The sequence below is a fragment of the Strix uralensis genome, chromosome 14, assembly GCF_047716275.1.
Source record: "Strix uralensis isolate ZFMK-TIS-50842 chromosome 14, bStrUra1, whole genome shotgun sequence".
Lineage (NCBI taxonomy): Eukaryota > Metazoa > Chordata > Aves > Strigiformes > Strigidae > Strix > Strix uralensis.
In genome coordinates, this window is record NC_133985.1 from 5,464,821 (window position 1) to 5,477,253 (window position 12,433).

General features: G+C 42.9%; 1 protein-coding gene across 1 annotated transcript in view; it reads right to left on the minus strand.

Moving 5' to 3' along the window:
• The window catches only part of RANBP17 (RAN binding protein 17), a 163,822-nt gene that overhangs the window by 15,880 nt on the left and 135,509 nt on the right, over positions 1 to 12,433 (minus strand). The window contains exon 25 of the mRNA XM_074883783.1: positions 8,854 to 9,020. Coding sequence (XP_074739884.1) covers positions 8,854 to 9,020 — 167 coding nt within the window. The remainder of the gene's footprint in view (positions 1 to 8,853; positions 9,021 to 12,433) is intronic.

Consider the following 12,433-nt stretch of genomic DNA (forward strand, 5'->3'; position numbering starts at 1 on the left):
CAAGGAACTTCAAGCCCACTGAGCGTGCGCTTATCCCCGAACACGAACAAGACTCACGCTGACACTGAGTGGAAGCGTGTTCAGCGCAACCCTTAGGGACGCAACCAGCACACGCCAAGGAGCTGTCCTTAAACTGGGTTTAAATTTGCGCTCACCTTCCAGTCAAGTCCAGCCTAGCATCTACCACATAATCCACCTGGCCTTGCAGCAACACTAAGAGATTTGTAGATCTCTTACAAGAGCCCTGATGTTGCTTGCCACAAGGCAGCTGGGATTTGCAGGCAGCTTGAGCGTGGGCTCAAACCGTGTGGATGTCTGCCAGAAGCAGACCCAGAGGCATCCCCCACACAGCAACAGTAACCAGTAGTACAGAGAAAATTAGAACCAGGGTAATTATTTTACCCATATTTACCTTAGTTTAGCACTGCTATGGAGATAATCAGCAGGGATAGGGAAGCAGGCTGGGCTTTTAAATCACACCTTGAAGGAAATCAAGAAGGAAAACCCAGAAGCTTTGCCCTAACCACTGTTCAAGGGTCATCCATAAACCAAAGTGACCTAGTCTGCTCTACTGGAGCAGAGCAGTGTACTAGCATAGAATTTAAAAAGCCTAATCTGAGTATTAATTACTGATTGCCTAACAGATTTCAAGCCTCTTCTGTTTTCAAACTGTTCATAAATTGATTCTAATTTCTTCTGTGGAACAATTAACAGTATTTTTGTTAGCCTGATGAACTGGACTATAACCAAAGCTATTGCAAATAAACATAAAAGACAGATGATAAAGATGGTAATAAGCATATTGCTACTGTGTCCTGAATAGTCACCAACACTTCTTAGTGAATATCATCTTTCACAACAACAACAAAGGGTAAGAGCACAAGGCTATTTCATGCAGTCATCAAAACAAAATGCACTGAATATTATATTTCATACTAAATACATTACCCTGGCAGTTTGACACTCAACATTTCAATAGATATTGCGTCTCTCTAACATTCTGCCTGAATTTCTGCAGATGGACTTTTAAGTATCAATGGAAGATTACTTTACTTGTCATGCTAAAAAGATTTTAAAGAATGGTTGCACACACTTCATTTTTAATTTTTTTTATTTCTTTTTTTTTTAAAGGGAAACGAATCATAAATTCAGAAACACAGTTATACTGAAAGGTCAAATCCCATGTTGTGTAGTAGTCCTTTGTGTGTAGTGCTCTTTCAATAGCTAAACTATCTTGTCTCTGATGTGCCCAGCAAAGCATTGGGAGGATTTGCTCAAGTTAAACTAAGCTAACCTAAACTATGCTAAGCTAAACTAACAGTGTACCCAAATCTCATCAATCTGTTGAGACATTGGCATTTTTTTAAAATGTATTTTATTTTTAAACTGTGCAGGTTCCTGGAGACATGTAAATACACAAGAATCTCAATTTTCAGCAAAAAACCTCAAACAAGTAAACACCAGGGGAAAAAGCCCAACAAACTAAGTTTCTGGATCTCACAATTTCAGAAGACACCCCGAGCGCACAAATATTTCTCAGGGTCACAAACAAACAAAACTGACAGCAATCTATTAGCCTAGGAAAAACTTGGATTTTGAGATTCAATTCTGGAATCCTGAAAATCAGAAATCTGCCAAGGTTGAGTGGGACACGTATTTAGTATATGCCAGCCATCAGAAAGTTTCTGGCAACAAACCAGCCCTTTCCACCTGACACATACCTTTCCATTTGCTCAAATGAGCACTGACTAGGTCAGAATGCCGCAGCAATTGCCTCATCAAACACCAGATCTCTATATGAGCATCATCTCATCTGCTATAAGCTTCGATGGGCCACTGCTATCACATCCAACGGCAATTAAGCATCCTTGTAAGCTGCTGCTATTCTAGAATTTTAAATTTGATTTTTTTTTTTTTTTTTTTTAGAATGGGGAAGGTGTGTGTTCACTGAAAGCAAGTTTCATTACTCACATGGCAAATCTGCCAGTAGCAGATCATGGAATGGATTGTTACCTTTCCCTATCCATTTTGTAAAGATATTGCTTTCTTTCCAGACTGCAAGCATCACTTCTAACTGGATTTTGAATTATAATGTGAACTTTACAAAATTATTGGTGCTATTCATATCGCTAGTTAGATTCTATGGAATGGCAATATTTTTTGCCCTTCCCCAAACCAGCACCTCTTAGTGTTTTATATAAAACAACCATGGCCAGCAGAAATCGAACATTTCCAAGTAATGTAAAGTATTACATTGCACTGAGTAAACAAGAAATAAAACATTTTTATACTTCTCCTTAAACTTATTTGCTTTCTGAAAATATTTATGCAGCACAGAAGACACGAGGTTATTGAGAAATACAGCCAGTTCCTCTTCTTTAATTGAAACATTTATGCTTTTTGTTCTGCTAGCAAAAAGCAATGAATGGTAATAATGCAAGATAAATATACAAGAAACTTATAGATATGACTGTAGAACAACATCATCCTAATGTTTTCATTTAATTACCCTGAAATGTATTCTATTTAATATTCATTACTCAAAAGCCAATTTAAAAGAGAAAGAGGTGAAGGGACTTATTCAGAAAGACGGACTGTCATTCACTGCAATAGTTATCTAATATACAGAAGTTAATAAAGCAGATTAATCTACAAGTCCCTTTAAGCCATCACTGAGTTTAGAACAACTGCCTCTTTGACCTCTAACCCTCCCGCTGTGCACCAGTAGCAGGTGCCAGCTGCACTAAAATTATGGCTGACGCGTTTTAAGGCAAAGTCTTTTCTTACTTTGCTTCTGACCAGCAGCTGACCCTGTAGGAACGATTGTTTCATGTGCTGGCCTAAAGGCTACATAAACCAGTAACTGATAAACAAAAGCATACATACACCAGCTGCCTAGCCCGAGGGTGCACATCCAACACTGACACCTCTAGCAGTTTGTGCTGCAAGCCGAATCGCCGCTTTTTGTTTCCATACATGAATTCTGTACAATACTTGTTACTTCGCGGAACTAAACTTCTCTCACTCCCCAAAACTGTTTGTGTAAACTATAGCACAGCTTGGATGATTAAGAGGAGATTCCCAATTTGATTTAGCACCATTATTAAGAGCGTGAAATCTTCAGATACATCACTAATGATGATGTATTTTAACATTAAAAGTCGTAAAATTAAATTACTCAATTCACATGATGACGAATCACAACAAGGCTTTAAACAAAGCAGAATTAGAAAAGACACTAAGCTCATTAATTTTTTTGATTTCTTAATTGACAGCACTCGTGTTAGTGATAGCTATACATTTAGCAATATACTTGAGACTGAGGCTGCTGCTGCCTTTATGGACGTGCAGTAAGAAGTACGTATAAAAGAGAAGTAACCATAGTTTTCATTAAGATAAGATGGCTTTGACATAGTTATTTTGCTGATACAAATTACACAACCACAAAAACAATCAGAGTAATGATTAAATGCAGTTATGTACATGGGAGACTACTAGTGCAAATGTTAACATATTTAAATGGGTTCCCTTCATTAAAAAAATTATATATGATATTAAACCATCAATCAAATCGAAACACTAGAGTCTAAACGTATTGTCACTGGTTAAAATAAATGACTTTGAGACTGAATTTTGGCTCACTCAATATGGTGCCTTTTCTGTTGCTTAGCCACCCAAGTCTCTGCTGGCTTGGGCTACAGCTGGTATATCTCCATCCCTTTCAATTAATAAAGAAAGTTATGATAGTATTGGATAACATTTTTAAATTGTGCTAAGAGGCTGAAAACAGATGTCCCAATGAAAATCCTTCTCACTGCTGTATCAAACCTTTCAAGGCGCGAGCTGGCAAAAGCCGAGCACTCTGGTTCTGATTCAGCTGAGCCTTTAAACACATTTAATTTTAAGCATAGGAACGATCGCACCTGTGGGTTTGATCTGCTCTTAGAATTAAGCATATGCTCACATATGTGGCTCAAGGTGCTCAGGTACTCAACATCTTGCACAACTGCCCTCCATCAGTACAATTCGATGTGCTTATATGCAAGCGCTTCTGCATGGGCCATGAAGCATGCATTATAAACACATCCCCTCTTCAGGCTATTATTTCAATTACTGTGCATAACTCCACACTAGCTGTATACGGCACTGAGGTTTATCTGAAAAACAAAAACATCACTGATTTTACTACATAAAAGGGAAAAAAGGGAAGTAGCAATTTATAACATGTTTTTATTTTAGTAATGCCACTTGATTTTTCATTGCGACTGGCATCTTTACTTTCTGTTTTACGTCTGCTATGCACTGCTGCTGTGCTGCTTCACTGAGTGTACCTTCGTCACTCGGCGAAGTTCTAAGTCACAAGCACTCAGCTCCAATGAGCAGCCTGGTGAGTTTTACCTATCACCGTTACGGCACACGTTACAGCACACATTCTCCAGTTACCGCAGTACCGGCTACCCCATCCTCCTCCCTTTTTCAGCACTACCACACTCACCATCACCCACTCCCTCAAAGTCCTTTGTCCACCCACATGCCTTCCCATCTACCTGCTGTACCGCTCCTTTCCTAGAGGTCCCTCTCCAGCCCAAGTACTCCACCACACTCCCCTACGGCAATAAACGCCAGCTCTTCCCCCATCCCTGCTGATCTTTCCCTACTGCAGCACTCCCCACGCGCTGCCCCCAGAAATGCTGAACCCTCGGAAGGGCTCAGTGCAGACACAGCCTCGTTCTACAGCCGCCCAGCCCTAAACCAACCATCCACCAGCACCGTCCCCTGCTGTGGGCCCACCTGGGCTGCGAAGCGGAGCGTACCTGCCAGCAGCCAGCCGGCATGTGCCTTCTGGTTCCCGGCTGGCCGTGCTGCGGAGGCATGCGGTGCCGCTCCACCTCTGGGCAGGCCAGACAGCACTCACCGCCGCTCCGACACCAGCGAGACGGAGATTGCTTCGGCTGCACGCTGGGTCTTGGCGCAGGTGCTGTGCAGATCTAATCCAAACGTTGGTACAACATTCAAACTCACCAAAAAACCCTCTTTATTCTTATCCACACGATCCTCCTGAAAACGATGCACAGAATGTACTCACCATGCAATACCCTCCCTCATTTGTTGCCCCAGACCTCACACACCTCTCCAAGAAACGCCCGGGAAAGGAAGTCAGCGCTGAAATGTCACTGAAATCCTGTTCCTGTTCAACCAACCAACCATTTATCCACTTCCACATCCAGCACAGAATTATTTCAATGATGACTACGCAAACAGAGTTCTTTACCATGGCTCTTAGGAACATTTGTCAGAACTACGGGTGAAAGATGCTACAAAACTGATTGATTTTTGGAAAGAACGTGAATAGTACTTTACCATACCAAAACTGAACTAACAGCCTAATGTGTACAATTCAGCAAGATAAGCATTAACAGAAGATAAAGGTACCATCTTAAAACCAAAAATGACGCTTTCATTTATAAAGTGGAGCAAACACCGGCTTCACCTGTCAATCCTGGAGTAACAGCATAGAAAAGTAGGAGCCTTTAAAAATTATTTGTTAAAGTGCTTGTAACACGACATAATGCAACAGCAATAGTTGAATGTAATAAACAATATTAATACTGCTTTCTATCCATATATCTCAAATTACTTTACACATGTTAATTCAGCTCAGCTGTAAGACACCATCAAGAAGCAGTTGTTTGCAGATTAAGCTCAGACTAAGTAGCTCGCCCCGGGGGAACAAAACCGGTGGCACAGCAAGAAGGCCAAAGCCACTGTTACACTTTAAAAGGATGCTGTAACTTGCTCCTAAACATTAAGAGGTTGTTTCACTTCTATGTTTTGTATTGCTCCTGCCTTTGCCCAGTCACGCCAGTCTGTTAAAAAAACAGAGCAGCTGTAGGTTGTATGTCAGCAAACAAAATGAGAATTAACAGGGTTTAATTACACAACGCCGCTACTCTAGAAGAGGAACGCCTCAGCCATGGACACGCACCCATTCACGGAGCCGCGGTCGGATGCTGGAGCGCCTCGTTTCACGGTGAGCCCAGCTCAGGGCGGGGGGAGCCCACGGACCCGTCCGCTGCGGTTTCGGGTGCTGCGGGGAAATCACCGGGGGCTGGCCGGGCCCGCACCCCCCCGCAGCGCGGCCCCGGACGGGCGGGCCGGCGGGAGGCGGCGGTTCCGCCCCGGGCAGCCCCGGCCCGGCGGGCGCTCTCCGCGCGGCCCCCGCCCCCCCCCCGCGCCGCGCTGCGCCCCCGCCCGCCGGCAGGGGGCGGCGGTCCCGCCCCGCCCCGTCCCCGCTCCCGCCGCCCCGGGGCTGCCCCCGCCGCGGCCCGGCCTGGCCAGCACCTACCGCGCGCCGCGCTCCGAGGGCGCCTCTCCTCAGCCCCGCCGTGCCGCTGCGCGGGCGGAGCCGCCTGTCCCCGCCTCGGGCCCGGCAGGGCGGGGAGCGGCGGGGCCGGGGCGGGCGCGGCTCCCGCGGCAGCGGCGCTCGGCCGAGGCTGCGGCCCGTCCCGGGCCCCCGGCTGGCGGGAGAGCCCCGAGGGCGCCGGGCTCTGCCGAGCCGGGACGCAGCGCCCCACGAACGGCACGTCCCGGGCTGTGCCGCTGGAAGTGCTCGTTACCCGGCGGCGTCCCGAGACCCAACTTGGAAGAAACGTCCCGACTAGGAACCGAGTGCCGTTATCATTGCATCAGTTAGTTTAAAGAGCTGACAAACCTCTCTAAACTCAAAGCACAATTAGTCATTAGGGTCTAGTTTTTCAGCGCTGTTAAGCAATTTGTAACCCATTCCTTTTAATAGGGTTATGCATTACTTAACCGACACAGATGTCTTGAAAACTGAAACCGCTGGTTATGAAGCAGCAACCTTGTTCATTAGCTTCCATGATAGTCAAATCATCTATAAAACCAGTGTTTAATGGCCAGCCGATGAATAATCAATGTCTCACTTTTCATCTGAGTGTGAAAGTGAGAATAATCTAATACACTGTCCCCCTGGTAAAACGCAAAGCCTTGGGTTCCGTTTCTATTCAGGGCTGATTTATAACCCAATGGAAACCTGATGTAAACATATGATCAATGAGTCCCATCATTGCTGATAATAACCCCCAACCGGCCCACTCCCTCATCTCAAAAGCCATCCCCTTAGGCTATTAGTTTCGTCCAGCTAATCCTCTCTACTATTTCTGCCTGCTGCTTTTACCTTGGCCATCCGTTCAGTCCAGCAGACTCAGAAGTAATTTTATACGCAGCAGAGAGCGGGTGGAATTGATTTTTCACTCAGTGCTCAGTTCCCATCTGAATAATTATCAATTTTACTGCCTCATAAAGGGAAGAGTCAAAATTTCAAATCAATTCAAAAGAGCTTCTGAGACTACAGAAACTGTGCATGAGAATAAAGGTCAAAGTTGTCAGTGACCTCGGGAGATGATGTCAGATATTAGTACACTGAGTAGTTGACATCAGAGGCACTCAATATGATATGACTAGTGCTAATGCAAATCATATTTATGCTGACTACTGGAGACCAGCCATTAATATTTAAAAGAGTACGTGAAAGCCTGCATTCAAAATAAATATAACCTATTCCGCAGAATCTGAAGTTAATAAAGACAGATCACCACCTAGTCATATGCTGTGAAGTGAAAGATTACTGCATATTAACAGACAAAGTATTACATCAAGATTGCCACAAATGCAGGAAAGTCCAGGGCCCAGGCTGCTGTTCTGTCCTTGATGTTCAAATCACTGCGTGCAGGGCACAATACTGAGCAAGCTGACATACCCAAATGCTGACTTCATTGCTAAGATTCCATGAAACCCCTGTTAGGCAAGTAAAACATCAGAACCTGTGATATGACAAGGGAATCATCATATTCTGATAATGATGTCAAGAATAAACATCATCAATATTCTCACAATAGGCTGTATACTGCCAGGAATATATTAGCTACTATTAGTTACTTTTCACCTTCAATTAAAACAGTAGACAAATGACAACAAGAACTGTGGCGACTGTATGCCAGGCTTTTTCCAAATGACAGCGTACCTATTAGGGAAACACAAAGATGACCACACTAGTCATTTGCATTTTGTTAATAACTTCCGTTTTCGTTAAAAGCCTCCAGACCTGTGAAACACGTCTCCTGAAATGGCATCTTTGCAACTGCATTAGGAATCCAGAGGTTTTTGTAAATATGCATTTTCAAATAGTTTAATGAGATTTTAAGGGAATGCGGCACAGAGCAAATGTGGAGGTACATAGCTATGAGCATCCTGATCTCCCTGTAATGTACTTGAGCTGTGATAAACCTGACGGGGCTGGGAAGGGGAAATCTCTCCTAAGCAGTACAGCAGCCACATCCTTTTCAGAAGCATTAGATTTAATTTCTATTGTATTTACCTTTAACAGAAAAAATCCCACTGAGTCGCCTACTGCAAAATAAAATATTCAAATGCGATAGCATACAGCCATTCAATTTACACATTTCATTACCAAAATGTGTGGTTCAATGCCAGAATTTGTTCTTCTTCCTCCTAAAATACTTTAGAGAGCTTTCCTTCTCATTTATCTATAAATGTATTGATGATCTCACACACCTCTTTTTACAAGCAAAATTGAAACACCAAGTTTTAAGATACTGTACAGCGAAGTATAGTATCTACGCTTTTCAGTATGACAAAAAATATCTTCAATCTTTGGTTGTCATGAGAACACAGCTGAAACTACTCAGGGTTGCATATCAGCATAGGGAGGTTGATTCTGTTACTAAGTAGCTAATGCAGCCCCCTTGTTCACAAAAAGTCAGGACAATTCAGAAATGTAGTAATACCCCATAGAAAAGACTGCTAATTCACCTGCTGTAGAACTTCTGGGTTCTGCTGCATGAAATGAAGCAATCTCTGTCCATCCTGTGAAATCTCTCTACATCTTAAAGTCTTCTTTCCTTCTTTAGCAAGGTGCTTGAAGAGGTAGGTGACGATGTAGTCTAAACTAGCACAACAGCTGGAGGAGACAATTGTATCTGTGTAAAAAATGAAAGTTTTAAAATTGTTTCTGTAAAAGAATAATTAATAATGACATTTTATAGTACTTGGAGAACTCAACTTTAATAATCTCTTTGATATTAGGCTAATTGATACATTGACAAAGTCTATTTTTGATACATGAGCTGACTAGCTTTGAAGACTGCTTTTATTAACACACAGCAGCCTTAAACCTTTGCTTTTGAGTAACTGCATAGCTCCATGTACTAAAGATCCTGTGACCTCCAGTGAACTTCCTTCACAACTGTATGAAGGCAGCTGCCCCTCTGGGTACTGGAAACTGCAGGATGAGGGTTGACCTTTTACTGGTATTCAGGTTCATATTCAGAAGGCTCCAGATCCCTGGAAACTAAAATTCTGGTTTGATCTGCTTACTGAAAAGGTAAGGTTAAATCAAGTAGGGCTGCTGTCTAGGTTTTTCTCAAGTAGTATTTCACAACGTTTCTCTGTCCCAAACAGCTTACAACCAATGTCAGGTGGCGAACAACAAACGAGGGTCATTAAAGGGAGTAAAAGGGTGACTACAGAACAGCCAGTCATTTTGCTTAACAACTGATAGTTCAAGCAGGTTAAAGTACATTAAATACTGCTGGCAACAAGACAACAGCAGTCACTACCAAATACTTCATAAATGTCCCCAAAAGTGCAAGTCACGACAGCAAAGGAGGATAGCGTTGAAAAGCAGAAGCAAAAGCCACCTCGTATCTTTACTTACTGTTTCTATAAGTAAAGGAGATTAAAAGCTTAAACCTATTTGCAGAGAAAATATGTCTGTCTGATTTATGTAAGTTATTTTGTTGCTAGGTGTTGCCTGCTGTGCCGCTGCGGTGAGAGAGGATTCTGCTCACTTCCATGCATCAGCACGATGTACTGGCCAGTGCATCACCAGTGTACCGGCCCCTGGTCCTCACGCATGCTTCTCGTCTTCCTCCTGAAAACAGTGGTGCACCCTTCCTCCTGCCCAGCTGCTGGCTCCTCCTGGCCTGACACCCGAGATACTCCTTGGCCCCAAGACCAGTGGCTGTGACTTGGACGTTCACAACTGTGCTGCCTCCCAGCTCCAGCTCCGTGATCCTGGCCAGAGCCACACGTTTCAACAACTGCCGGTTCCTCGCAACACCAACGCCAACTGAAGCTCCTTGTGTACACGCAGTGGTTTAACCTGCTGGGTGCGAGGTTCAGCCCTAGCTGATACTCTCTGCCATTTCAAACATCAGATCCAAATGAGCGGAGCATTTAGGACTCCATCCTGTTGTCACTGACTTCAGCTAGAACTTGTCTAGGCCTTTTATAGTTCACACTATTTATTTTAGATGGGCCACTGGAGTAAGGGATGTGTGGGGGTTGCAAAAGGAATTAAACTGTTAAAACGCTCATTCTGAGGGAAAAGGGATTAGAAGGATCCAATTAAATGTACCTTGAATTCTTTAAACTATGCTAATTTGGAGGCCTGCCAACCTTGCAGTGTTCATTTAAACACATCCCTCTAGACACTGAAGTATTTTGATCTGTGTCTGTTTAACTCCTTAAGCTCTGTGCTGACACTATTAACCCTTCACCATCTAAAAATGAATTCTACTCTGCTAAGACTGTTTTGAAGTGACATGAAGAAACATTTACAGGCAAAGAAGATACGAGTGGTCTCCTAAGACTTGATCTTCCAAAGCAACCAGCTGACTTAGCAGCAGGAGTTGAGAGCGATCTAACAGCTCACAGGAATGAGCTGGAGCATCTCAACTCTGTCTCCACTGGACCAGTGAGCTTCCTAGGACTGAATTCAACAGGACTGCCGGAACAAAGCTGAGTTCAAAGTTATGAGTCTTGCCAAAGTAAAGACCACAGAATCTGGCACTCATCGTGTTCTCAACCAAAACAGTCCTGCATACAAACCAGAAATGCAATTCATGGTGGAATTGAATCACCATCAATAACAAGTGAGAGATTTGAAAATACATATTTCATAGGAGGGCTCTGCTGTATTTCTAAACCAGTGCTTAACTCTATTTCTTTTTAAATTGAATAATACAAAGTAAATCACTATCATCAGTTTACAAAACAGCAGTAGTTCTAAACATGCTGATACTGTACAAGTAGATATTTTACATTCGACAGTAAGTGATTTTAGCAGGACAGCAGACAGGTCTATGCTATCATTTGCTCATGAGAATCTGATATGAGTGTTAAGAGCTACTTAAATTTGCCCATAACTATATATCAAATATGCTTCCCTATGCTCATTTTTCCTTTTGATTGCAAGGGTATAACAGACAGGTAGCGTCAAGCAAACTCCCCTGAATGACTCTTCTGGGCATGTGGAACCTTGTACTGGAGCAGAATAGTGTGCTCACTAAATCTCAGTGAGACAAGCCAGCCAACCAAATAAACAGAACAAACGAGCAACAAGGAGCTACCAATTCTGGACTATGGACAGAAGAAATGGGTGGAGAAGACAGAATAAAGATAGAATTATAAAAGAAACTCAGATAAAAGCTTGGAATAATCAGGAAGAATGCAGTCAAGCCATATTTCTCACTTCTGGTCAACTCAGCTCTATCACCTGTGAACTAATCATTTGGATCATAAAACAAGCAGGCCCTGGTTACAGAAAACACCAAAACCAGCTCCATGTGTGTCAGTACAGACCCAGGAACAGTTCAGTAGTTTCGTCAAACAAAACTGAGCTCTCTGGTCTTACTTGATGGTGAGGTAGGTGCTGGTGATGGGCAGGGGACAAGGATGACGACTCTGGCATCAGTCACCATCGCATCTGACTAGCGCTTTTGGCTGCTTCTTCACCAGTATGCATTCATTTCATGTTCTGGGGGCTAATTTTACATGCACTTTTTTGTTATCTGTGTGGTTTTGCCTTATTTAGGCAATTCCAATCAGCCATTTGCTCAAGTAACTGGAAGTTGAGCATGTATGTTAGAATGGGTTATATTATTTTTAAAAAGCCAACAAAACTCCCAAACAACATGAGGATGCCTTCTGGTCTCAACAATATGACGACAGCATGCTGAAGGGGAATTATTTTTCAACAGTTTAATGACATTGCTGAATCTCTGCATATTAAAAGATTGTTTTGGTTTTCACATAAAGGCAAGGAGAGGGAGTTAAGTGTATTTTCCCTGTCCATCAATTGCTTACAGTTCAATACTGGCATTATTTGCCTTTGAGACTAAACCTGGAAAGTAAATGGATTTAGCAATTTAACATCTAAATTAGGCAGCAAGACAGAAAAAATGTTTTACTTTTTCCTCAATGAATAGCATACTATACTATTAATCATATGAGAATTAGAAAAGCTTTGCAGAGATTAGTGACAACATGCCAGGCAGACTACATTAAAAGGCTCTGATCCACTGAGTCAGCTGTGAAAAAGCCAGGTAAA